General features: G+C 57.7%; 1 protein-coding gene across 1 annotated transcript in view; it reads right to left on the reverse strand.

Moving 5' to 3' along the window:
• Positions 1 to 2,357: 2,357 nt before the first annotated feature.
• The window catches only part of LOC119111572 (attractin-like protein 1), a 31,309-nt gene continuing 5,910 nt past the window's right edge, over positions 2,358 to 27,756 (reverse strand). Inside the window, exons 3-23 of the mRNA XM_037235382.1 lie at positions 27,514 to 27,642; positions 26,176 to 26,375; positions 25,655 to 25,828; positions 15,599 to 15,678; positions 15,060 to 15,309; positions 14,742 to 14,925; positions 13,962 to 14,388; positions 13,264 to 13,422; positions 11,885 to 12,026; positions 11,468 to 11,479; positions 10,016 to 10,145; positions 8,491 to 8,585; positions 7,598 to 7,771; positions 7,007 to 7,147; positions 6,477 to 6,626; positions 6,052 to 6,216; positions 5,318 to 5,525; positions 4,163 to 4,241; positions 3,334 to 3,453; positions 2,910 to 3,024; positions 2,358 to 2,476 (exon numbers count right to left, since the gene is read on the reverse strand). Of these exons, the coding sequence (XP_037091277.1) occupies positions 2,358 to 2,476; positions 2,910 to 3,024; positions 3,334 to 3,453; positions 4,163 to 4,241; positions 5,318 to 5,525; positions 6,052 to 6,216; positions 6,477 to 6,626; positions 7,007 to 7,147; positions 7,598 to 7,771; positions 8,491 to 8,585; positions 10,016 to 10,145; positions 11,468 to 11,479; positions 11,885 to 12,026; positions 13,264 to 13,422; positions 13,962 to 14,388; positions 14,742 to 14,925; positions 15,060 to 15,309; positions 15,599 to 15,678; positions 25,655 to 25,828; positions 26,176 to 26,375; positions 27,514 to 27,642 (3,253 nt within the window). The remainder of the gene's footprint in view (positions 2,477 to 2,909; positions 3,025 to 3,333; positions 3,454 to 4,162; positions 4,242 to 5,317; positions 5,526 to 6,051; positions 6,217 to 6,476; positions 6,627 to 7,006; positions 7,148 to 7,597; positions 7,772 to 8,490; positions 8,586 to 10,015; positions 10,146 to 11,467; positions 11,480 to 11,884; positions 12,027 to 13,263; positions 13,423 to 13,961; positions 14,389 to 14,741; positions 14,926 to 15,059; positions 15,310 to 15,598; positions 15,679 to 25,654; positions 25,829 to 26,175; positions 26,376 to 27,513; positions 27,643 to 27,756) is intronic.

Consider the following 27,756-nt stretch of genomic DNA (forward strand, 5'->3'; position numbering starts at 1 on the left):
AAATGAACATGACACAGAAGAAACACAGAATACGAGTTCAGTCAGCTGAAGCTGAGGACCCACGCTTGGTGACCCAGAGGGATTTTAATCATCTCGCACGCGTCCTCGATCTGTCGCAAACACAATCCGAGTTGCTTGGTCCCCGGCTCCGTGAGTGGAATCTACTGCCCCCAGGTAGCAATGTGACGACGCCCAGAAGGCGGCAGAGACTCTGAAGCGTTTCCAATGTAGAGGATTCTATTTCCCACTGCAGGGACATTGAAGCGCCTCTTGGTGCGCAAGGAAAGGAGCATGACGCAGATAAGTCGACTCTTTATTGATGCCAGCAAATCAGCACTGAAGGCAGTTCTGCTCCGTAATGGAAATGACCTGCCAAGCTGATCTTCAGTTCTTGCCCCTGAATTATGTAAGTTTTTATGTGTATTTACGAGGAACATTTTTCACATAAACAAGCCAGTAGTAATGGCCTAATTCCTCGGAGAAAACGAGGAGAATGGGGATGAGATGCTTTGGTATTTCGGCAACGCGCCTTTATTGAAACGAATAGCAGAAGAGGTGGCCGGTGTTGTTACTTCGTCGTTGTCTTGCTCCTGTAATGAAAGAAACGTATAAATCCATGCAAAAGGCCATGAGCGAGACCCAATGCGACGAATTCCGGTGGAAGAGATGCTGCGATTTTAAGTTATTAGGCCTGTTTGTGGAGATATAACGTGGTTTCACTAACTACTGCTGTTTCGCCTGCCCGTGGGACAGCCGAGATGTGCGGCATCATTCCTTTCAGCGCGAGTAGCCAGCCCGTGACTGAGACTGGTGTAAAAAACGTTCACGATGTTCCACTAGGTAATCCAAGCATCGTTCTACCGCTGCCTCTGCGTAGCAAGGCAGGCCTCATGAAAAATTCGCTAAGATCATGAACAGGGATAAGCTTTCGGTTTTCAGCGAGGCCATGAACATGGCCATTCGATTAGCTTTCGGCTCGGGTTCTTTAGCATACACGTAACGTTGCCAATGTTTACGTCCGCTTCTATTCGGCGGCATCCTTCAGGCCGTTTGAGAACCCAATAAAAATCCGTGACCGGTGTTGTTATTTCGTCGTTGTCCCATGGGCTGGTAATCGTCTTCCAGCAATGATTGTTTTTTCAAGTTCAGAAAATATCTTAAGCTTTATTCTGACGCCATGACAAATGGCTCATGACACAACCATCAGGTCATCTGTATTAGCTTTACGAACTTCCGTGAGCCTAGTTTGCATATCAATTGAAGATTGTGTTTCGAATTCGGACTTGCTTTCGGTCCAGGCATCAGTTAACTGCTCTATTCTCTGAAATCTTGTTCTTCTGGAGTCACATCATCTTGCGCTATCTGAGTCATTGGTCGTCGTGCCAAAATCGTCAATAGTTCATAGAGCAAGGAATCTAAAAAAAAGGTCAGATAACAAAGTTGTCTAGAGTTACCACCAAAAAATTCGGCGTTAACAATCACCGCACAGTTCTTAACTATGTTAACTGCGGCAACAAAATTGTTATCACGAAACAGGGATGCATCAACATTTCCAGCATGACAGGATTTTGATCGTTAACAGTATCGAGCAATGAAGAGCGCATCTCCGCTTGTCCGCCTCGTACACACGCCGGCCGCCTGGCGCCGAGCTGGCCCAGTTTTCCACGTGCTCCAGCGCCGCCCTTCGTGTCAACCCTCGACTGTGTGCCCCGTCACGCGCCGTGCCCGCGGGGCCGACAACGGCAGACGAGCAGGGAGAGGTCGCGACCGTCCGGGGCAGAGCCGGACGAGGCCTGCTGACAGCGGCGCTTCAGTCGGTGCCGCCTGCCGCGACCTCGACCTCTGCCGTGCCGCCGGGGCTGCCCGGCCAGCCAACCCACACAGGCCAACACACACCACCGTGGATAGCTTTTATATTGAAAGATAGGCCTTTAATTCCATTACCATTAGTGAGCGGCCATGAATGAATCGCTAACAGGAATGGTAATAAATACGTGACGGTGTCCTGCCAGACGTGATGAGTGGATACAACAAAACAGCAGGCAAACACATTACAAAACGGCGCGCCTACACTAGACGGGAGCCCACCGTCGTCGCGGCCTCCTCGCGCGCGGTGGCTCGTGAGAAGACAGGTTATTGTCAGGCGTCTGGCCCTACCCGACAGTGATCAAAACAAACAAGGCCGCCGTTGTGACGACGGCAGAGAACCCACCTACCCACCCACCGACCGACTCTACAAAGTAGACAGGGTCTCTAATATATATAAAGCATTCATTATGTGTATTGACTACATTATCACAATCCGGGCGCCCGCCGTCAGCAGCCCGGGGAGCGCGAAGCACATGCACATCCAAGTCTCACATGGCGCCAGGCGGCACCGTCTTCTGGGTCTTCTTGCTGTCCGCCTTGGTGGAGCGGTCCACGCTATCTTTGCCGCTGGTTCCGTCCGCCACCAGCGCCGTGCCCACTATAATGCCTGCAACCAGAGCGGCCGGCGCTCAGCCACCGGTAGAGAGCACAGACAGTCGGTGCCGGCGAGGCGGCGGCGACCACGCGTCTCTAATAACTGACGATCCCACGGCAGCGGCGGGCAGCCGGCGCTCAGCCACCGGTAGAGAGCACAGTCGGTGCCGGCGAGGCGGCGGCGACCACGCGTCTCTAATAACTAACGATCCCACGGCAGCGGCGGGCAGCCGGCGCTCAGCCACCGGTAGACGGCACAGACAGTCGGTGCCGGCGAGGCGGCGGCGACCACGCGCCTCCAATGACTGACGACCCACAGCAGCGGCGGGCGGCCCAGGCCCGCTGCTGGCCATCGGACCAACCGGCCGCCGCGGCGGGCGCGGGCCGGCTGTGACGGCTGCGGCGCGCCGGCCGGCGGACCGGGGCCGGCTCCGGACTACACTCACCTGACACGCCGGCCGGCGAGTACTGCTGGCCGCCCGTGGGGCTCTCGATGACCACGGTGATGAGCGCCGCCCGGTTCCCGGAGCACTGCTCCAGCACGATCGGGCAGGGTACCGCCTGAGGTGACACGCGATCACGCGGGCCGTCAAACCGACAGCCGGCCGCAGCGAACAGTCGCCAGCCGCGCACAACGCTGGAACTGGACGGCACTGAACGGATCGTGCGGGCGTCTTAACATCGCTACGATGCACGTCAATGACTTCATGAGCTGCACGGGACTGCCGTTTTCTAGCATCTGTCCTGGAATGCACTGTGCGGGTATCATACATTTTTAGGTTCTGAATGAAACGACCTCCACACGGCGCCATATGACCCACCGAACGGTGCGTCCGCCGCCGGACGCCGGCGGGCGACACCGTTACGTACCCGGTGTCGTTTTCGGACGGCGACGGGCTGGGCGGGCGCGGCCGACCCGCGGCGCACCACCTCCAGCAGCGCCTGGGCGTATGGCCGGCTCGCCATCTGCTCCATCTCCACAAACAGCCGCTGCCGGGATGAAGGCGGTCAGATCAGCGGCTGTGTAATTCGCCCTGACTGATGGAGTTACCGGCGGCCATGGTACCGATGTTGCTTGTTCATCGGGGTTTTCGGCCGCGTCGACTGCAGCGGTCATTTGGTACCCACATGGGCACGGTGCCGACCAATGTTCCGTCGCCGGACGGGAACACACTTACAGCGTTTGCCAGCACACAGACTTAGGTCTGCGGTACACGCTATAATCCCCCTTTTATCCAACGTCGCAAACGACCGACATCCAGCCCGGGACCTAAGTGACTACTAAACTCGGGACACGCACTAAGCCCAAACTCTCGGTCGGCTTCATACACACAAAGGAGGCGACATACACACAACTGAGCGGGCGACAGCCAGTGCCCAGCACGCCTTCCGCGCAGTCGCGCCCAGTCCCACGGCATAGGTCAAAAGTCGCGCTGCGCTACCGTGGATCACCACATTGAGGCTCACACCCTACGGCGGCAGGACCTATTGCTGTGTGGGGTGATGGATCACTGGTAACACAGCACACTTGTGCGTCACCGCCCACCCACCACGGCAAGGGATCGCCGTCGCCACCGTGAGCCCGCGGCGCCCCGCGCGCCACCTGGAGACGGCCTGGCATCCGGCGCGCCCCGCCCCCCGAGGCTGCCGCTCCCCGTACAGCGGCTGGGGCCGGACGAAGGCCTTTGGAAATGCGTACCTGACGGCGGCGGTAGTTGTCGTACTTTTGCTTAATCTTCCACAGCAGTCCGGCGATGAGCAACAACAACAGGAAACAGCTGACGGCGCAACGCGTCAGGTCAGGTCAGGTCAGGGGACCAGCCACGGGCTGACACTGACCCGCCAGCCAGGAGGGTACCCACCGACGGGCACTCGCTGCGGGGCCGGCACCACCCACGGATCGGTGCGAAGGTAGGGCAGGCACCACCCACAAGCGGACACCCACATCTAGGTCCAGGGTGGTGACGAGTCGACACCCACTGACCGGTGACGGGGCACCGACGGGCAGACAGCTGCTTGAGAGGCCGGGGGCGTCCGGGGCCGCCCGACAGCATAGCGTGGAGGACGGACGGGGCCGACAGCTCAGAGGCGCTCACCGCTAACGGGAGGACGGACCGGTGCGCTGACGCGGCACGGCCAGACGCGTGACACACGTCACCCAGCCGTCCGCAAGGGCTCGCGCCAGACGCGGTGGCGCAGACAGCCAGACCGGCAGCAGTGATTCGGTTTGGGGTAGGGTCGGGAGGCTCACACCCGCGGTGATTCTGTTTGGGGTAAAATCGGACGGCTCACACCCGCGGTGATTCTGTTCAGGGGCAGAATCGGACGGCTCACACCCGCGGTGATTCTGTTCGGGGCAGAATCGGACGGCTCACATCCGCGGTGATTCTGTTCGGGGCAGAATCGGACGGCTCACACCCGCGGTGATTCCGTTCGGGGCAGAATTGGACGGCTCACACCCGCGGTGATTCTGTTTGGGGCAAAATCGGACGGCTCACGTCTCGCGGTGATGTTGTTTGGGGCAGGATCGGGCGGCTCACACTACAGCCAGTAGCCGGCCGGGCCGCTGTTGCAGTGTGTAACCCACCGGCACGCTGTCATTCGTCTCAAGGTGACAAGGATAAACATTCAATCATGCATGCAATTGCGCCAAAACATTGAGTCATTTCAAAAAGTTGGCCAAGATTTACTTGGTTCTAACCCAGAGTAACCTAGTCAATAGCGAAAAGCCCAAAAGTGTGAAACAAAGGCATACAAGGAGGCACGACCACTTGGCTGCCCGCGCGCCTTCCTCTGGCTCCGTCGAACCCACAACACAACCGGACAGCGGCATGGGGCATGCCGCGTCACTCACGTGGAGAAGGTGATGAAGAACTGGCGCAGGTTGAGTCGCGGGTGCTGCGAGAAGGCCACCTGCACGAACAGCGGCGGCCGCAGGTTGTACACGTACACGTAGAAGGTGGTGTTGTCGGGCGTACCGAAGTTGTACTCGGACTGGGTGAAGGTGCGCTCGTACTGAGTGCAGTTGTAGTCGGCCAGGATCACCCGCTCCGCCTCCAGCACTGCGGCACGGCCAGCAGCGATGTCGCGGTCACGGCAGCCGCGGCACGGGGCGACACAGCAGGGACGCATGGTAAGGGGTGGCGCGGTGAGGGACGGCGCAGTCAGGGACGGTACGGTGAGGAACGGCACGGACAGGGCCGACAAGGCTGGCTGCGGGGGGCAGACTGGCCAAGTCAGCAGGGGACTGGTCGCTGGAAACCAAACGTAAGTCGCTCTCCCTTGCGCTGCTCAAGGAGCAAGATGATATTTAGCTCGTTGAAAACGGACTGATGCTCCGCTTGGTTCTGTTTCAGAGTTCAGCGAAGAGGCGGTACATCCAGATGCTTGCAAGGCCGCGAGCAAGAACGGCATAACCGATGGACAAAAACGCACAGGACGCGGCCCACCGCTAGAACGAGGAGCGCTCCGACGCAGCTCATATCGACCAGCGACCCGAGAGCCGACACCCGTCATAACTAGCGCTGAGAAAACAGCCGAACCTCCCGGCAAGATACTGACAATTACTGCGCACGCGGCGGTGCTCACCCGTTTTCACCGTAATGTTCATCTTGGCGGCCTGCGAACACGTGATGTGGAAGTCCGTGTTGAGATCGCTCCGTATCGGGCGGTTCATGAAGTTGATGCGCTTGAAATGGAGATCCTCCGACTTTGTCATGTTGAACGTGAACTGGAAGTCCAGCGCCAAGTTGTCTGAAACATACCGACGCAAGGATGAATAGCCAATACCCTTCTCCCGCGCACGCACAGCAGTTGCTGTGATGCACAACGTATCACACCCTTGACATCGCTTTGAGCTGCGATGCATACACTTTAACCTGTACACCAGGCTGGTGCTGGTACACACGAAGCTGGTGCAAACCAGCACCCATGCCGCCGTCACTGGCGGCTGAACAAGACCGCCGGCCCGGTGCCGTCGTCCCGTCCCTCCACGACACAACAGGGTCACTCACAGAAGCAGTCGTCGCCGCTGGAAGGGTCGCCGAGGAACTTGTTCTGCGTGTCGCAGCGCTCGCAGTGGTCGCCGATGATGCCCTTGGTGTTGCAGTAGCACTTGCCCGTCTCGGAGTGGCAGTCGGTGCCGTGGTTGTTGCAGTCGCACGCTGCAACAGCGTGCGTGCCGGGATGACGACGAGTCGTTCGCGCCACATTCTGGCGTTCGGTGAAAGCGTCGCACGCACCCAGCCGTCAGGAGTCGGCACCACACGAGACACACGGCCGCCCTCCCGGCACGTCACCGCCCTCACCCCACCTGCCATCGGATCACACGCTCCGCACGCGCCCACCCCCCGCCACACGGATCACATCATAGCCAAGAGGCCAAGCCCCAAACCTGGAAACAGCGATCAAACCGAGCCCGATCCACTCACTCCGCCGCCCGCGGCCGCCGCTCGGCAGCCGTCTCACGGCCTGCGGCGCCGACCGGAGCGCCGGCGCCCGCCAGCGAGGCCCGCCGCCCCGTCCGTCCGCCGACACTACTTACGCTGACACTTGCCGCCGTTGACGGGATCGCCGAAGAAGCCCGGCTGACAGATGTGGCAGTGGTCGCCGTCGGTCAGGTCGCCGCACGGCTGACACGTGCTGTTGCCCGGGTAGCAGGTGCTGTGTCCGTTGCACTGGCAGGCTGCGGTGGGAGGGCACGTCGTGGTTGGCCGGGGGCGACGCGGTGGTGGCGATGGTGTGGGGGTCTGGCGGTGCGTGGCACCAGTCTGTGGCTGAGCACACGTCCAAACACCAGCGACCACGCGCCGAACGTCAGTCTGGTGTTCGAAATATCTGTGGCGGTTACTGTCCGCCCCATGTGAATGAGACCCACACCAGTCACACGTCGCCAGCTGTTAACGCTGGCGACCACCCCGCCGCCTGTGCAGCCACCCCGCTGTAGAGTTTCAACTGCCCTTCCTCTGCATCTGCCGCTCCCACTCTCAACCCTCAGCGTCTCACACACCGGCCACTCCCAAGATGCCACTCCGTACCAAGAGCGTCCCTCGCCAACCCCAACCCCGTCCACAGACTGCCGACCGTTCGTCCCTTCCCCCTCCCCCGCCGTCCGGCAGGGCAGCGCTGTACTCACGTGGGCAGCTGAGGAAGTTCCATAGCTTGTTGGGACACTGCTGGTCTAACGGGCCGCTGAAGCCGCCGGCCAGGCAGCTGCCGACCCCGGTGCCGGAGCCGTTGTCGCACCAGCCGCAGCCCGGGTCCTCCTGGCACCGCTCGCACGTCTGGTGCGCGTTACAGGACGAGCCGCCTGCCGGGACCGATGCCGGGTCAGCTGCTTGCTACGGCAGCACCCACACAACGGGCAGCAAGGCCGGGTGAGAGCCGCCTGCCGGGACCGGCGCCGGGTGAGCTGCTCGCTACGGCAGCACCCACACAACGGGCAGCAAGGCCGGGTGAGAGCCGCCTGCCGGGACCGGCGCCGGGTGAGCTGCTCGCCATAGCAGCACCCACACAACGGGCAGCAGGGCCGGGCGAGAGCCGCCTGCCGGGACCGGCGCCGGGTGAGCTGCTCGCTACGGCAGCACCCACACAACGGGCAGCAAGGCCGGGTGAGAGCCGCCTGCCGGGACCGGCGCCGGGTCAGCTGCTCGCCATAGCAGCACCCACACAACGGGCAGCAAGGCCGGGTGAGAGCCGCCTGCCGGGACCGGCGCTGGGTGAGCTGCTCGCTACGGCAGCACCCACACAACGGGCAGCAAGGCCGGGTGAGAGCCGCCTGCCGGGACCGGCGCCGGGTCAGCTGCTCGCCATAGCAGCACCCACACAACGGGCAGCAGGGCCGGGTGAGACACGCAGGAGCAGCGGTGGGCCGACGGCACGCTCGGAGTCCGCACCACCAGCGCCGCTCCGCCACCCCCAGTGTTCCTCTGTCACGGAGGAGGCCACCACTGGCACTGCCCCACCCGGCGGTCTCCGATGCATCAGAACAGTCGTCCGCGGAGGCGTCAGATGCATGACGTCACTCACCGGGCGGGATGACGTCACACTTGGCCTTCTGTGTGGTCCACTCCATGCACTGGCCGTACGGGAAGGACGCCACGTATGCGTTGTTCTCCACGCACCTGAGGCCGCAGATCCGTCGGTCATTGACCCCGTAAGCCGTCACGGACTTCGCACACCGTCGAAAGGCGGCGTCGGTGCCGAAGCCAACCATATGTGACAGTGTGAAGCACAGCCATACCGCGCCCGTGCCACAAAATGCAGGCGAAAATGCCGCCACGACTCCACCGTATACACGCACTGGCGGCAACAGGCATTATCATATAACAGATAGAAAACACATAACAACATAAACAACATAAACGCCACGTCTTTTCGATCAGGACTCCGAACATTAAGCTGACGCCTGGTCTCTCAGATGGGCCTCTACTCACCGACCGTGCACTGTTCCACCACGGGTCAACAAGGACTCGGAGGCCGGTGACAGCCGCTGTCATGTCCCCGCGGCTTGTACATTTGGGAGTTCCAGAACAACACTTAGGTGGAAAACTATGGGTGCTCAAGGCTTGTCTAGTTATCCGATTCGAGGTGAGTTCTGTAGTGTCATTATGACAATTCGTGTATGATTAAGAGGGCGTGCACAACAAAACTCATAGTTGGGTGGTTTTAAGCCATTTTCTCTCTGATGGGCCCAGCATGACGTTAGCAAAAAACATGAATAAACATCGACTTCAGTGCTTGAAACGAAGCCTTTCGCCCTCCGCGGTGTATTCATATCAACATTTGATACAGTCTGGATGCAACGTGAAGGTCTGTTTGGCACATATTATTTTACTTCACACAGCTTGGCACTTTTCTCTTCGTCGAGGCCAAAGAGCGAATGGAAAGGTCGAATAACAGGTCAGATTGGGTGAGAGGTCAAATGAGCTCGCATCGCATTTTTATACTTACCATTGAGCCACTTTCGTTCAAGCATTCGTTTGACATCAACTTTGACGTATTTGAATAAGCTTTCATTTTGAGCACTGCTAGCTCCTCCCACACACAAAATCACTCTCTCCTTCGATCAAGTGACCCACCTGCACAAGTCACAGCAAAACAATGTGGAATCGGCAAGGCGAGGAGAGAGGGCGAGGGCGAGGGCGAGGACGAGGACGAGGACGAGGGCGAGGGCGAGGGCGAGGGCGAGGGCGAGGACGAGGGCGAGGGCGAGGACGAGGACGAGGACGAGGACGAGGACGGGGACGGGGACGAGGACGGGGACGAGGACGGGGACGAGGGCGAGGACGAGGGCGAGGACGAGGGCGCGAGAAATAGAGAGGGAGAGGGAGAGGGATAAGGTTCTTTCAAGGTTCTCAAGGATAAGGTTCTCTTTGTTTCAAGCGTCCAAGTCGGTGTTAATTGTCGATTCTTATAACGGTCGGCCCCTGTACCGCTAGCCAGCAGTACAGGAGCCGGTTAAGCAGCGGGTGGCGTTGGGCTGGTGGTGTATGCGTGTATGCGTGCGTGTGTGTGTGTAGAGGCACGGCGAGGCACAGCCGGCCGGGCGTACCTCATCTTGTTGATGCACCACATGCAGCTGGCGGCCGTGCAGTTGTCGCAGGTGGTGCGCTCGCTGCAGGAAGGGCCGCACGGCGCCTGCTGGATCTTGCTCACCATCTCTCTCTCGGTCTTGTTGTTGGCTGCACGGACGGGGGCAGTCACGTCAGCTGCGCCTCGCGCGGGACCATCACTCCCACCGGGGTCAGCTGCGCCCGCGCAGGACCATCGCTCCCACCGGGGTCAGCTGCGCCCTGCGCGGGACCATCACCCCCACCGGGGTCAGCTGCGCCCCGCGCAGGACCATCACTCCCACCGGGGTCAGCTGCGCCCCGCGCGGGACCATCACCCCCACCGGGGTCAGCTGCGCCCCGCGCGGGACCATCACCCCCACCGGGGTCAGCTGCGCCTCGCGCGGGACCATCACCCCCACCGGGGTCAGCTGCGCCCCGCGCGGGACCATCACTCCCACCGGGGTCAGCTGCGCCCCGCGCGGGACCATCACCCCCACCGGGGTCAGCTGCGCCTCGCGCGGGACCATCACCCCCACCGGGGTCAGCTGCGCCCCGCGCGGGACCATCACTCCCACCGGGGTCAGCTGCGCCCCGCGCGGGACCATTGTTCCCACCGGGGTCAGCTGCGTCCGCGCAGGACCACCACCCCCATCGGGGCCAGCTGCGCCCGCGCGGGACCATTGTTCCCACCGGGGTCAGCTGCGCCCCGCGCGGGACCATTGTTCCCACCGGGGTCAGCTGCGTCCGCGCAGGACCACCACTCCCACCGGGGTCAGCTGCGCCCGCGCAGAACCATCGCTCCCACCGGGGTCAGCTGCGCCCCGCGCGGGACCATCACCCCCACCGGGGTCAGCTGCGCCCCGCGCGGGACCATCACCCCCACCGGGGTCAGCTGCGTCCGCGCAGGACCATCACTCCCACCGGGGTCAGCTGCGCCCGCGCAGGACCATCGCTCCCACCGGGGTCAGCTGCGCCCCGCGCAGGACCATCACTCCCACCGGGGACTTTGATGCCAGGGGTTCAGCGACAACACGCTTTCCCAGTGTAGATCCCCAATGCCCAGCCTATGCAGTAATCCGGACCTTGACACACAAGTATGAATGCACCACAGTAAGATAAAAATAACAAAGCCGAAAAAGACAGGAAGGTGATCATCTATGCTCACCTTACACCAATGCAACATCATTTAAACGCTGTATTTTTGACGAAGGAAGCAGCTTGTGCACTAAGATCAAGTTATGCAGAAATACGCAATGACGGCAAAAACAAGCTGAAGTGCGAAAGCAAAGAGTTCGCATTTCAAGCAACGTAAGACGGACGCAACAGGACAGATAACATTAACCCCGACTAAAATTTTTAAGCAGTTTTCGATCAGCTCTGGGTTTGGTTACCCGCTCAAAATCAACGCACAATCACACAAACATACGCGCCAGCGCGGTCTAGGTACTCACGAATGGGCGGTTCTGCCACAAGATCGCGGTAGTCCGAGAGCAGCGGGGGCAACCACGAGGTGGAAAATATAAGCCGTATGGATCATCACGAGGGACGGGCCGTGACGCCGCCCATCAAGACGTTATACCAAACGCGGCAGCGAACGTGACAGTAATGGACACAACTGTAAAAACACCCTTACCACATGTAAAACGCGAGAGACAGCTGAACAATCTGAGCGGCAGAAATGTCCCTGACCGTAAGCTACCCAGCATCAGAAAAGACGCGGCATCGCATCGCCCACTACGTTGCCAACAACATTCCCTTTGCCCGTGTGTAGCCCGTGCCAGCCCGGCCTGTCAGCGCTCCACCCCACTGCTGTGGAGCGGTCGGACTCAGGGAGGGGTGCGGTGCAGCCCGGGTCGTCCATGGCTGACCTTTGGTCTCGACGATGTAGGTGTAGCACTTGTGGTCGTGCTCCCACTTGCAGTACGGCTCGGTGTGGCACGCGTGACAGTTGTGCAGCAGGTTGCAGTTGGAGGCGTAGTTGGCCTGGCACTGGTCGGCCGACGTGATTGGCTGCGGGGAGACAGGCGGAGACTGCCGTCAGGCAGACACGCCCACACTCCGCACGTCGGCACCAACAGGGCAGCGGCCAATGACAGACGGCAGAGAAACGGGCACGAAGTGCGGGGATCGCTGGGCAGACAGCTGCAGCAACAGCACGAGCGCAAAAGGTGCATAAGTGGTGGTGAATAAATGTCTACTATTGCATTTCAGGGGCATTGGCGAGTTTGAATAAGAAGTCATCGCGAGATGTTTTCCGTGGAGCATTTTTAACTGTCTGAGCTTCATCGTGGCAGGGTATTCTGGGTGCATTCGGCCGGTAGATAATCTGAGAGAAGTATATGAAACGTTTGAAAATTTCCTGGATGGTTTTCGGCGCTGCCAACCCGGAAAATTGCCCCAGATAATTTTCCACGCAAAGGAAGAGCTTCGGAGAATTTTCCCAGAGTAGTCATGACGGAAAGCGTTTTTTTTTTGCCATGCCTATGCCCGATGACGCATGTGCGATGAAAATTCCCCAATCTGCCCAACGTAAATGAATAATATTTGTGGGCACTTACCGAAGAAAACAATATACGTCAAAGGACTTCTGACGGCCAGGCGCACCCTACATTAAACCAAAATACTTGAAATAGCGCACTGTAGTATGTGTTCTTTTAACTTGGACTTAACGCACCATGATTTTGAGCAACTTGGCAAAAACATGGAATCGTGTGACCGTCCTGAACATACGTCTGTGAATTGTGATCATTATGTTTCAGATTTTAATTTCATGACATTCAAGCATTTCGTTGATCCCACTGGAGTCCTGCCTAACGTCCCAGAGTGGCACTTCTGTTCTGTGGGTCTGTGTGAAAATTGACCGGCCTTGGAACGAGTGCAGTAAACTGTACTCTCAATAATGTTGAATAGTGTCTGCAGCGAGCAAGCCCCGCAAATTACGTCAGTAATGGTAGTCAATGGAATTCGAGACACTCCTGGCAAGTAACACGGTCACCCAACGAGCTCTGGTCTGACCCTGCTCGGTGTTCATCCATACACAGCCACCCGCCGCGCAGGCCGACACCAGGACTCTGCTCGGTGATCACCCACACACAGCCAGCCGCCGCGCAGGCTGACAACAGGACTCTGCTCGGTGTTCACCCACACAGCCAGCCGCCGCGGAGGCAGACACTACGACCCTGCCCGGTATTCACCCACACAAAGCCAGCCGCCGCACAGGCCGACACCAGAACTCCGCGGTTCTCACCTTGCTGATGCCTTTGCACTTTTGGTGGGCGCAGGTCTTGCCGCACCACACGCAGTCGTGCTTGGAGAAGATGCACGTGGGGCAGAAGGCGATGGCAGCGCACTCATCGGCCGCGCTCGGTCCGTCCCCCTCGTCGTCGGCATTACACAGCACGTGCGTCTGGCGGGCCGGCGGGCAGTGTCAGCCTCCCCATCGAGGCACGCGCAGGGGTTGCGTTCCCAGCTCCGCTCGGTACATCCCACTGGGACGGCACACGTGAGAGGAGCGGTACGTTTAGCACGAAGTCTGGCACTCGCTGGTTAATGGCGGGCCTGACAGGGCATGGTCATCTAACAAAAACGGGCCTGACAGGGCGTGGTCATCCAACAAAAACGTTGCAAGCCCTCCTCGCACGCTCCTCAATTCGATGGGAAGGCAGTCCTGGCTGAGCCATCCCGGCCGACGGCATCCAGCCCAGTCCGGAATCCATCCAGCACTTTGAACCGCGCGGAAAGCCGGCCTACCGTCCCCGCGTATGAGCACACCTGCTCCGTACAGCCATCACCGATCGATGCCACCACCCGCACAAACAGCCCGCGCGGCTGCACGCTCCCACCTATAGACACCCAGCACCCCACCGTTCCCCAACATCAAATCGCGCAGACCCCCGTCCGCGAGCGCAACTCTGAACACCTTCCTCCGCGTGGTGCGACACCCACCTTGGCGCCGGCGCTGGCGAACGGCTCGCAGGCGCGCGCCTTGACGTTCCAGGCGCACTTGGCGCCGATGGTGGCGCTGGCCAAGCAAGACTTGCTGCTGCCGTTGCCGTCGCAGCGGCCGGGCCGGAAGCGCAGCACGTCGTTGAACATGCGGCCGTTGTAGCCGCCCACCACGTACATGCTGCCCTCGAACACGACGGCGGCGTGGCCGTAGCGCGAGAGGTCGTGGTGGAAGTGGAGGGGCGACGTCAGCCGGTGCCAGCGGTCGCAGCTGGGGTCGTACGCCAGGAACGACTGGCTGTAGCAGCGCGCGCCCTGGCTGTACGATGTGTCGTTGTGCGTGTTGCCGCCAAACACCAGCATCAGGCCGTCCAGCATGACGGCCGAGTGCAGGAAGCGGGACGAGTCGACCGACGAGAGCCGCGTCCTGCAGAAAGCGGAGGCGGCACGCCGTCACGGCACGCGCAGGGGCACGGCCGGCACGCCGCTTGTACGTGTCCGCAACTGACGCAACGGTCATAGCTCATCTCACACTCGCCACCGTATCCCACTGCACGGGACGCGGCTCGAGCGTGAGGGTCGCCGCCGGGTTCAAGACACATCCGCTGTCGTATCAATAGAGAAAGCGAGCATTAAGGTGACCGATAACTGGATCCAGGCCATGTAGCCCGCCAGGAACTACTGCACAGTGTCGGGGCGGGACCTGCCCGCCCAGCATTCCACTGGACCCGGGTGGGCTCGGCTCACTCCGCGCAGCACCGGTCAGCGCTCCCCACTCACCACTCCATCGTGTCCGGGTTGAGGGCGTGCAGCAAGTTGGACATGAAGTAGGTGGCGATGTTGTCGGACAGGTGGCCGCCGTAGACGTATACGAGGCCGCTGTGTGCGTCCCACACGCTGCTGTGGCCGTAGCTGCCCTTCAGCAGAGCGCCCCGCGAGCCGTGAACGCTCCACTTGCCCGTCCCTGGAGCCAGCAGGTGCATCGCGGTCAGGCCCAGCCGGAGCAGTCAGCCCACGAACCATCCAGACACGCGGCGACCACAACCCACCCACCTCTCCCCGCCGGCGCCGCAGCAGCGGACGCGCGCCACCACTCACCGAAGTGGTACGCCTGTACGTAGTTGACGTATCCGTAGACGGGAGAGTGTCCGAATAGCACCAGCATGCGGTCGTCGCTGACAACGACGGCCGAGTGACCCACGACGGCCAGCGGGCCGCACACCTCGCGGTAGCACACGTCTGGCCGCACGTTCTTGGCCTCCCAACTCTGCGTGGTCGTGTCCAGTGCCCACAGCTCGCGCGTCGTCACGCCCTCGTTGGTCACGCCGCCGTACATGTAGATGTTATCCTGCGGGAGGGGAGCGTGGGACAGGGGCTCAGGCGGGTTCCGGTGGCGCCGGGCGCGCTGCCAACGAGAAGCCGACATCGCTGTGGGTAACTGGGGGAGGGGGGGGGGGGCTGAGGTGAGACACCGCGGCAGCACCGTGACGAGGTGACACCACACGGCCGTCAACTTCGCCCCGAAGTGGCATATCCGCGGCCCGGGGTCTACGCGCCATCTCGCTCATCCCATGAATGGCGCGGCACGGCGCTAGTGTCCGCCAGCGAGCGCAGACGACGGCATGCGTCCGACTTACCCCTCTGAGCACAGCCGAGTGTCCGTACCGAGGCTTCGGCACTTGGGGGCCGCGGGTATGGAACGGCTCCCACACGCCACCTGTTGACAGCCCGGCAAAGCGGTAGTTCAGTTTCAAAAGAATAAGACGGGCAGGTGCACACCGTAGCACATCGACGCCACCTGGGACAAATTGTGCAACTTCTCGAGTGTTCGAGTCGGCTTTAAGAATTTAAGTTGCATTCAAAGAATTTAGCATGCTCTATAATCATACTTAAATGTAACATCACGCTAAAGTCTGTTCACCGTAGTTCGGTGTCTGGAGCGTGCCTGCCTTGGCAGACTCATCTGCCGACTCATTTCCCGTGATTCTAATACGGCTCGAAATCCATGCCATGGCCGCCGCAGCGATAGCTCCCAGTTTTTCTCGGATGAGCGTGATAGTTGGCGTCTCCCGGGTGTGCCGTTGGAGCAGGTGGACTGAGCTCAGCAAATTGGCTAAGTGAAAGATGATAAATGAAGTTCGGAGATACAGTCAAAACACATGAAGATTGCCTGATGTTGAGCGGTCAACACGGAAGCATGACGAGACGGCGCTTCCACACGAGAACCACGCCACGAAACCATACGCGCAACTTTCGCCAGAAGTCTTCGAGCCGTCGGCGTAAAGATGACTCGAGTGTCTGTATTCAGTTGAGATTGGCTTGCCGGTCTCTCATCGTAATGTTTCCACATTAGTCCAACGCTTGGAGAAGTCGTCGGACAGAGTTCCCCGCCCGACCTTTCGGCTTGACGGCACTCCGCGGAACGAGGGTCCGCCCCTGACCCTCAGGGTCAAAATTTGAGTCACAGCCTCCGACAGGGCCGGCGATGTGCTGTTGAACCGGAATACACTGGTAGCCGATCGTGATTCTCTCGGGTAGTACCAGGGCAATACAACACCGGGTACTCCAAAGTTTTGACTAGTAGGTATCGATACATACTATAAGTATACCAGAATCGGAATTAACACCAGATTTAGGATGTTGTACCAAAAGTTGGCAGTGCTGTGCTACCGGCATCTTTGGCTTGTTTGTGGCGATTAAGTGTAATCACATTTCTCAGACGCAGGACACTTGAATTGTGGTGCGGCATTGGGGGTGGTGGTTGGAGGATCAGATTGTGTTCAAGTAATTTCAGATGCCTCTGGGCTAATCAGATGTATGTTGTTCTTTGCCAAGTCACATTATGTCTCAGTTTACATCTAATGACTCATTCAACATTCTGCAGCAAAACCGATAATGTAATGATTCATTACTGCACAACTTGTCAGTTATGAATGTCGTGGCTTAGGCTACCGGCTGTTGGATGCTTGTGGAATGCTGCATGCGAAGTGATTGGCCAAGGCTTGTCAGGTATATTTATGTTGGAGCTAAGGGTCTTGTTATTTTTTAATACATGATGATTGTGATTATTGTCTGGTTGACATTTGAATATTCCACATAAGCATTGACAGCCTTTGTCCAGTGGCATTACCACCCATGCAATGGGCCAACCAGTAATTATGTCAGTTTAGCACAGCTGTGTGATTGCATAAGATGTGTTTATTGAGACAGGAAAGGTACTACAATGTAACAGAAATGTTTGGTATGATGCAATGTGCACATACCTGATGACATGTCACCAAAGGAGTTATCTGCATGCACTGTTTAGAAAAGGGCAGCACGCTGTATTCATATAAAAATGTGTATAACTGGGGCATCGTTCAGGGTCTACTGATTTCAGTTCATCTATTTAATCTAAGGACCATTGATAGTTTGTATTGCCTTGAGCCAAAGCTGCACATGTTTCAGATACTGATGAACCTTCTAAATCTGTCTAAGCGGCCCATCTCACTTCAGCTGCTTCAGTATACCTTTCCTTCTCTGAGATCAGTGGATGAAAGTTAAAGTTATAAATTACAGAGCTTGATCAGGAATAGGAAAAAATAATGTCATATTGAAGTTCCAATTATTTATTTTGTGGGTTTTGTGTTGTGAGAGCAAGATTTTTCAGGTTCATTTATTCAGTGGAGCCAATGATAAAATGTTTCTATTCACCTTATGCCAAAAACCCTTCATGCAAATGGTTTGAGGGAGCATGGTTACTTCAGCCATAGGTCTTCCAGGTGCTTAAGCTCTTCAAGATCAATCAAAGAAGTTTTATCAACATTGTCATATCAGGGCCTTTGTGCAGTACAGCTTGCCATTATGGCACTTATCATTATAATGCTTACCATCCCACTTTTAAGCACAACTGCTTCCCAATCGGCGGTGCTTGCAATGTTACTATGCTATCGTTGCTGCGCTGGTCCTGAGGCGGCATTGCCGGCCCTTCACAGCAGTGGCCGCCAGCATCACAACTTAAGAACCTAGCACAGTGCCTGGTCCTATCTCTGGGCGCGTTGGACGGCCAGCTTTGGACCGCCACCGTCGCGATAGGTTCCATGCGTCAGGCACAATAACGCTATGCGCCCCAGCCATATGCTGTTGCACATAGCCCGATGGCTGCATAACGCCTGCCAGGTATATTTGATAGACACAAAAAGATCTTATGTGCATTCCTTGTAATAGCTCGCAGCACATTTCACAGCACAGCAGATACATCTTCAGGCTATACATAATATGCGTATATATGCATAGTACGTGTATATATATATATATATATATATATATATATATATGTTCATATAAAATCAGAATATTGCTGCACGCAATAGTTCTATCGCCAGTCAGTGGCCGTATTCACTCCGTGTTCCATCTCAACTTTGCTGGAAAGAGTTGGCGGCAGCGGGATTCGATCCCACGCCTAGACATCGTGGCGCGTGCATGGGTCTGCGCTTTGCCTGATAGCTCGAAAATGAGTGCCACGGCGCACACTTTTCATCCCGGAAATCGAAAGAGAATTGTTCAAGCTTCATTTCTATGCACTTTTCATGCATATATATATGTTCAAGATTTGGAAAGCCGTGGGCCTGAAGGTCATTTTAACATGGGAACCTTATGGCTAGTCGTGAAATGTGCGCCGTCGCTGCCATATTGTATACTAGACTTTGGACCCCGGGTAGTACAGCGCGATTAAATATCACGACCACGGCATCCGCGTCTGTGAGATGGCCGGTCTCCCGACAGCGGATGCGTCTCGCCGACACAACGCCATGCTTCACCAGCCCCTCCACGAGTTCCTCGTCTGTCATTCCCTTTAGGTTCCAGCGGGGGATGACCCCTCTGGTCGAGTTTTTGCTCGGGTGTGATTGCACTGTCACAGCCATGATCACTTATCCCTCTCCCCTTACCTTGTATGAAAGCTCCGTAGCGTTTAAAGGGAGTGTTCCATATTTGAAAATATTTAAGCATCAGATTTAATGTAACAAGCCAACTTATAAATATTGTGTTACCTTTTAAGCGGAAACGACTGCTCTAAACAGCACAATTACCTGATAAGTAAATATGCTCAGCACTGCGTCATGGTTTGATTACGTCATCGTATCTTTCAGAACATCGATTGGGAGCCAATCGACGACTGCTACATCTGGAAGTCGTGCTCACGAACCCCAGATATGAACGCCTCGACAATGATATTTTTTGGCCTTGATCGCCGCATAGCTTATGGAACGGCAGGATTTCAATAATGTTACTACGACGTGATGAATGCCACAGTGACTTTGAAACGCTTTCCCCGATATGCCTTTGCCCATTTGCGCGGGCGTTTGGCTCAGAAACTATAGAGGCGTTGGAAGGGCAGGATTGTGAACAGCACCGAAAAGGCTTCAAGATGGCTGTTTCAGTCCAAGACCCCATATCAATGTGGGCCAATCCTGTTAACAGCTTCCTAGCTTCCACGTACCTCGTAAGTTTGCCCTCGAGTCCGCCGCCGGCATACCGAAATACCTCTTTTGGAGTACCAAATACACAGAATGCCTGTTCGCGTTGAAAAGGGTTCATCTTCAGTCATGTAGATTATCCTTCCCCGTCAAGTTGGGCAGAACGAATAAGCAAGCATTGCAGCAGCGGCTCAGTATATGTCAGTGCAGTTGAAGTTTTGCTTGGTGGTCGTGTTTGCTTGCCATGATTTTGTTCTGTGGTTCGGTGCGCTGACTCCCCGTCCACCACGGAGCCCAGCAGGGGACGGGCCGCTTCAATGAGAGGCACCGCCAGGGATACCAGCGCGCTTTACACAGGCCGATGCACAGAGAGTTGCTGCGGGATCCGCCGGGTACGGGTTCGCCGGGTACGAGTTATCGGGGCTAGTGCCTCGACTCACAGAGGTAAACCAGGCACCCCGGCCGTGAGCCGGGACACGACCCAACCAAGGTGGAAGGGGCAAGCTCAGTGCTCGGCGGCTCACCCTTCAACGCCTGTCACACCACCTCCGTGACCCCTGGCCGGGGGTGGCGCATGGCTAAGCGATCTCTCCGCGCGGAGTCTCGCGGGGCACCCACAGCGACACAAATCCGGGCCAAAGGTATGTGTTGGTGACTGCCATGACTAAACCGCAAGGCAGCCCCCCCCCCCCCCCCCCCCCACTCCCCTTAACGCCCACGGTCCCTTCGTCGCTGTTCCAACGACAATGGGGTTGCTAATACCTACACCGACAAAAGTCGGTGCCCTTGCGGGAGCCGTTTTTAGTCTGGTTCCTCCCCTTTGGTCGGAAGGGGCGCTTTACCAACGTCCACAAACGACCGAAGGAAAATTGGGGCATTCAATCTTCCCTTCACGGAAGGGTGGCACCTCACGGGGGAGAGCGGCAAAAATCACCATTAGACATATACCCTTTGATACAGAGGGTTGACCTGTATCAGAGGGTATATGTCTCTGAAAGGGTTTATCTGCAACAGCGCGGAGAGTAGGGCTTATGCCGTACCTTGGCCTAGATCGGACCATGTGTGTGGTGCGGCGCGAGCAATTTGTCCAGCGGGTTGCCATTGGTGACAGCCGGGTTCACGATTACCCAACCTAACCTTGGTAGCAACTGGTCGTAACGGTGGTCGGGTAGCCGTGGCCGGGGCTGCGCCATTTGGAAGTCATCAGAACGGCGAGTAACCGCGAGAGCAGCGAAGATTGTCCGCTGCTATGCGCTAATCGATTACACAGTCGTCGGTCGCGAGGAGACGATAGAACGCACATCAAAATATAACGCTTAGGAGAACGTAACACACATTGGGTGACGGTTCCGGTGTGGATTTCCTACGCGACTGCATATCCAGCGTTGCATAGTTACAGCGTGCCGAATAGTGCACAACGAGCCGAGCATCGGCAGTCATCTCGCCAGCGTATGCGCACTTACATGGCGATAAAACAGCAAAACGGTTCGCCAACCAACTCCTGCACGATGGCAACGGCCTAATCCAGCGCCAAACCATCCAAAGCAAACGCCCCTCTGTTTGTCTGTCGAATCTGTGGGCCTCTTGGCCAAGGTCTTCCCCACCTGGACGAACGGTACTAACACACACCCTCACTCAGCAAGCAGATCATCCTGGCACTTAAAAACTTCCCTGCTGATTATGGACACCAAGCTTCTGGGAAAGCAGCGCGGAGAAAAAGGATCTGCAGATCAATGACCACCGTGCCGGATACAGAGGAGGCTATGATTAACCCATTGTAGCCTCAACAGACTGGAATCATTAGACCCGCCATCATACACGGCGTGGTGTTCAAGCAAGGCACGCTCGTCAGGGTCCTGCTAAACCCGGACCCCCAAGCCTTGCAATAGCGACCATTGTGATAGGCAAGGCCCAGGGAGCGAACGTCTTTAACCCAATCATTCGACTCAGCGTATCTGAGATGTCCTTCGCGTTATCGGGTCCAGTCTCCTCTCAAGCAGAACTATACCGCGACTATGAACAGGAGCCAAGGTCAGTCCATGAAGGCGATGGGCTTCAACCTGAGCCAGTGTTCTCCCACGTGGCTACTCCAGTGGGCTCAGGCATCCCAGGTCACGCAGGTGACCTGTTCATCCTGTAGCGGGAAGGCACGACCAAGAATGCGGTGTCCGGGGCAGCACTGGGCCCGTCTGATTCTTGCCACATGAATACAGCTGCGGCCAGACCACAAAGAACGACGCTTTCCGGCCTGTGCTTACCCATCGCAATGCTGCGTTGTGTATGGCATCGGCTATTCAGCGCCCGACCCGGCCGCTACAAGGGGAGCCCGGATAAGGTGGTCACAGTAAGATTTCTAAGGACGGGCGACGTATTTCAAAAAATTACCCTTACATCAGAAAATCTCGCGGATTAGTCCGAGACTGTTATGTATCTCGCACAGAGTGTACGCTATCGTTTGGCCTTGGCCTCTGAAGTTCAACGTCTGGTGGTGTGGTATTTCGTTTTTCAAGATTGTATTAACTGTATTGCTCCGGGGATTGATTTGCATCTGAAAATTTCGTTGGGCCCTTATTACGGACATTTTTATTTCAACCAAATACAGCCATTTCCAACCGTTACTTTTCAGTGCACCTTTCTTCATTACTGAAGCATCGCCGGGCATTCGAGCTAGCAGATACTATGAAGCCCCCTAATCATGGCATGCGAGGCGAAACCATTACACCTCACTACCACACGTGCCGTATCTATCCATCAGCGGAGGGATTGCGTAAGTCTAAGCAAACATGCAGCACTTCAGATCGCTTCGATCTCTCGGCTTGTCAAGCCATGTAGCCTTTTCCACTTGAACCTTGGCCGTGGACACGGACTAGCTACATATTTGTGTCGATGCTCGCTGGCCCTCTCCCCCAACCGCTACCTACCAAAGACCAGTAACAAACATTTTGACCACATTCCATTCAACGAGCACCCGGCAGAAGGCGAACCACCGGATCGCGCTGCCGCCAGCTCCAATGTTAGTCGCCGCGCGTCTATGCTATTCAGAGGGTTGTTTGTGCCATTGTGTCAGAGGGCCTTCAGGGCGTTCGCCGTGCTCAACGCAAACTGTCGCCTGTCCAACACTTTCAAGCGAGTAAACCTCCATTTACGTCCAAATGCTTGAGCAAGCGGCATTTACTCAGACAAGGGGGGCAGAGCCTTCCGCAACAGCCGGCTACACGAACGCCGGTCGCGTCCGCCTAACACCACACTTAAAATCCCGGGGCTTCAGCGCGCCCCCTCCGTGGTGCGATCACCACCCTAGCGGCGCTCAGAACCCAGGCAAATACATGGCCCGCCGCCCGAACAACGAGGAGGGCGGAGCTCTAGCTCCGGCTTCACCAACAGGCCTCGCCAAGGCAGTGGCTGTTTACGGCCACGGCGCGCCGGACGCCTTCGTCGGCCGCGGCTCAGTCTGGTGCGCAGAGAGCGGCGGTGACGGTGTGGACCGCCGGCCCAGCTCATCCGACATCGGTCACCGGTGGCCGCCAAGGCCGACCCCACACGGCTGGCACGGACACCACCTGGCCCCAGGAACCACGTAGGGGGGAGTCCAAGAACCCATCCGAAGCAGTCAGGACACAACTGGCAGTCACGAGGCCGTTCACGACCTCACGCAAACCAGTCTGGGCAGCAATTAACCCCTTCACACCAGCCGTCCGAACCGCTACAGGGCCCGGACACGGCCGATCCCGGAGGCCGGGGGACGGCCGCGATGAACGCGCTCATGCGTTTGGCAGCAGCCGGCCTGCTGACCTCAGCGGCGCTCTGCCTGCCGCAGCAGGCTAGGCTGCACCGCCAGCCGGCGGCTGGCCGGCCGCTAGCCCCGCTCGGCCCGGCCGTGCCGGCGCCGAGCCTGGCGCTGTGCGCCGCCCGCTGTGGCCGCCTGCCCACCTGCCAGGCGGTGACGCTCGAGGCCGACTGGTGCCGGGCGTTCACGGCGCCGGACAGGGCGCAGAGCGGTCAGCAGCCGGCCGCCGCCCAGCTGTACCGGCTCACCGCCCGCCGCGCCACCTACCGGCACGGCGGACAGCTGCGGCACGTGACAGCGCTGGCGGCGGTGACCGGCCGGCGCGCGGCCGCCGTCGCCGCCTGCGCCCAGCTGCCGGGCGGCGCGCGGCTGACGGTCGTGCACTCAGCTGACCATAACCGGCTGATCACCCAGCTGCTGCAGGCGGGCGCCGCCGACGGCTGGCTGGGCCTGCAGCTGGACGGCGCCGGCCGCTGGCGCTGGGACGACGGCTCGCCGCTCGACTTCGAGGCCTGGGACGACACCGTAAGCTACGACATGGAGCCGAACAACTACGCACTCGACGGCGCCCGACCGGTGACGGCCGCGGCGACCGACAGATGCGGCCTCTGGTACGACACGGCGCCCAGCTTCGAGTTGATGCCGCTCTGCGACCAGCCGCTGCACTGAGCGGCGCAGGCCGAGCATGGCGACCGGGGGAGAGGGAACGCCGGAGGGCGACCAGCGGGGCCCGTCAGAGGCCAACGCAATCACCGTACAGCTGTAGTCTCCGAAACCAACAGTACAGCCACACGCATTAGTTGTTCAAAGACGAACACAATCTGTCATCAACAGCAAGGGCTAGCTGGTCGACTGCACTTAGGACCGACCCCAGAGTGACCTTGGGATCAGCAAAAAATGATTTACAATGGAAAAACCAATGACCTTTTTTGACTTGCATACCATCCGCCCTTGTATTATCTTTCTCGCTTTATCCTGCATCTTCGCGACGTCCCACTTATCCGGGACAGGCTGCATGTTCCCCCCATGAGTGGACCTGAGTACCCAATGGTGGGGGCCTGGTCCGAGCGTCGAGCACACCGAAGAAAGGTCCCTGTGCGGGCTAAGTCTCGGTGGAGGGACCCCAGGCGCATGCGGTTCTGCCCGGCCGTTAGCAACTCTCCTCCATCCCATGGGCCTGAAATGGTCATGGCTGGCCGAGAGGGCTCTTATCCCAAATCCTTCACCAGTCACACGCATTGCTCAGCGGTAGCAGTAGTTGGAGCTTTCGGGCGCGAAGCACAGTGTACGGCTGATATCAGACAAGCAAGCACAGACGTGCTGTAGGTGAATACAGTATCCCATCCAGCCCCGAGACATCACCATAGGAGTGCCTCCCACTGGTGTAAACCACGTGCTGGTGTTCCGCAACTCCGTGACAAAATGGCCACGAAACGGAAAGTGTGAGCAGACGGACAGAACGTATCCGCTGATAGCGGCGGTACCGAGATGGTGTATCTCATGTGAATCTGTTCAGTAGCACCAGATCTGATGCTGTTCACTGTAAGAATGCATGACATTTTCGCTTCTGTGGAAAGTCTCCGCAGTCTCCGAGACCAACCGTACAGCCACCCACAGATTAAATGCTCAAAGATGAATACAACCTGTCATCAACAGCGAAGGTTAGCTGGTCGACTAAACTTGGGACCGACCCCAGAGTGACCTGAACATCATCAAAAAATGGCTTAAAATAGCAAAATCAATGGCCTTTTCCGATTTGCATACCATAAAGGTATGTGAGGGTGACCTGCCTTTTGCACATGAAGGATGAACAGGTCGCCTGTATGACTTCCGCTTTCTTCATGCCTCTACTAAGGCATGCTCCACCACCTGAGGTGAAGCTCGTCCGTCGATTGCCGGCTGGGTCAGTTGGCACCACCCGGTCACGCACCACCCGTGTTTGCGACACCATCCTCTCCTAATCGTCTGCATTCGGCGTTGCGTCTACTGGTTCGACGTTAGTTCAGGATAACGATGTAAAATCACGGCGAGTAATCACGTACCAGAGCATGGAACAGTGTCTACATGGCGATTGCGGTGTTAGTTTCTTTTTCCCCCTTTTGGGGGGGGGGGGGGGCATCATTAGCCATGACTTCAGACCTAAAGTATGGACACGCCATGCGTCTGAACGGCCAAATGTTATATACCTTATGGCCAGTATTTATTCGAATGTCGCACAAGAGATGCAGTGGTTAGCCAGTCGCATGAAGACGGCTCGGTTGTCCCCAGATATCGATCTGACGTGTAGTTGTTCTCAGATGAATACAGCCGGGAGGCAAGCGGCGTTTCCCATGTAACATACCTGTAAACTCCCAGCGATGTGCCCCAAAGACTCTAGAAACTGACGACTGTTTTGGAAGAAGGCTCAAGTGCACTACACAACAGATAAGTGGTTGACGAGAATCACTCACCGTTGACGTCATATTTGACGACGAAGTCGCTGGGCGCAAAGGACTCCCCTCCGAGCAGCCAGATGGAGTCGCCCTTGACGACGGAAGCGTGGGAGGCGCGGCCAGGTGGCACGTACTTGGAGGGTGGCAGCAACTCCCAGTAGCCCAGCTCCTCCCCCTGGCTACAGTCGGAGCCTGCAGGCCGCCGGCCGCACCCACGCGCCCGTCAGCAGGTCGGCACACGAGCGGTGGCGCAGGCTCAAGGCAACGGCGCACACTCGCCCAGTCAGCCAGATTACAGGCAACGATCGACGCAGCCAGCAGCGCGTGTTACAACAACTGAGCCCATGCCTCTCGCGTTCAAGATGGCTATACATCAAGGTAGATATACTAAATAATGAGTTACACAAAACCTATACATTTTAACAGAACAAAGAGGACTGCAGACAGACGCGGCGTTACCAAACGCTCCCTGCTGACTGCGGGTTAACCGCCGGCCGAGGCTGCGTGCTGGCCGGTCGGGAGGCGGCGGCCGCGCTCACCCGTGTAGCCGTCGTGGCAGCGGCAGCGGTGCTGCTGGGGGTCGCAGACGCCGCGGCCGCTGCAGTCGCGCGGGCAGTGCGGCTCGCTGCAGGCGCGCCCGCTCCAGCCGGCGTTGCACGTGCACTGGCCCGACTCCGGGTCGCAGGCGCCGTTGCCAGAGCAGTTCAGCCGACTGGAGACGCTCGGGCACGAGTGGTACCTGCCGGAGCCGCCGCCGCCGGTCACCGGCACCGAACGACAGTCTCGACACCATTGCTGTGCATCTGTAGCTGCCTCTGAGTGTTGCAGAAACGCGGCGCCCGGGCACGGACGGCACGTGCAACGTTCATCTGAGACTTAGTTCAAACTTGGTTTTGTGTGGTTCCTGTTCACTGCGAGATTGAGCCCCGATCTTTTCGCTCGTGTATGAAAAATATTTGAAATTGGATTATTTCTGACCTTTGATTGCAGAGATACGTCTGTGTTAGCGACAAGCCAATCGCCGGCTACGCATTATTTACGTCAAGGGCACGCTCAGGAGCCAAATTAGGCAAAACTGTGCTACTAAAAATAAAAATTAACACCAACCTTAGTCCGGGAATTTAAATAAATTAGAAAGCAAAAGTTCATATACATTTTCGCCCCACGCGCCTACTATGGCAGCATTGCAAAGGCCGAGACTAAGGTGCCGGCACTGTTTTGGGCCCTCTCGGTTTACATGCATTGCTTACATCACAACATGGAAACTCGGCAGACAACACGAACTCTGCAGTGTGAACAATAAAGCCTCCAAGTGGTACCCTGTCATTGGTAGCGCAACCATCAAAGGCTGCTCCGGAAGATGACAAAGAGGTGGACCCAAGCTGTTTGTCATTCCCATGATATTGATACGGAAGTAATAAGATATATAAGATAAGACATATAAATAGAATAAGAATAGACCGCCGATTTTGCGCTCCGAGTTATCAAGTAACGCTGTGTTTGCCAGCACAAGAAACACGACACGCCATACCTCAGAATGTCCTAGCGCCGATTCGTTCGGCCCACACTGTGACTGCCGTACAAGCACCTCGCGAACGTACACCGAGACAAGCGGAACACGTGACAATCCCGCCTAAATGACGAAGCTCTGCATGCGACTTGGGAGTAGATGTCGGCCTGTCAGCCGCTGTGATAGCTTGACGGGCACAGACGAACGCTAGCCCCGGCTACATGCGTCGGCGCGATATCCGACGGCACGCGCGTGCCGCAAACGGAGAGACACACACACTCAGCCTGACAGCACACATAGAGCACCTCCACCACGCCCCCGACCAGACCACCCCAGCAGTGGCTGACGTCGTCGGCTCAGTCGCTACCTGTAGGTGATCTTGAAGCCGGTCATGTTGTACGCCGCGTCCGAGTAGAAGTGGATGTAGGCGGCCCCCGACTTGGCCTCCAGCGACGTCAGGTTGTGGCTTGCGTACTTGTCCAACTGCACCATCCCGCTGCGGCCATGACCATGCGTCAGCACGGCCCGCTGTGGCACCGCTCTCGCTGCATGCACGGCATCGGCATGAAACTAGACAAGCGCGCTGGCAGAGTCGTGTGCAGATGATGCC

The sequence above is a fragment of the Pollicipes pollicipes genome, unplaced genomic scaffold (assembly GCF_011947565.3).
Source record: "Pollicipes pollicipes isolate AB1234 unplaced genomic scaffold, Ppol_2.1 Scaffold_7261;HRSCAF=8764_pilon_pilon_pilon, whole genome shotgun sequence".
Classification (NCBI taxonomy): Eukaryota; Metazoa; Arthropoda; class Thecostraca; order Pollicipedomorpha; family Pollicipedidae; genus Pollicipes; species Pollicipes pollicipes.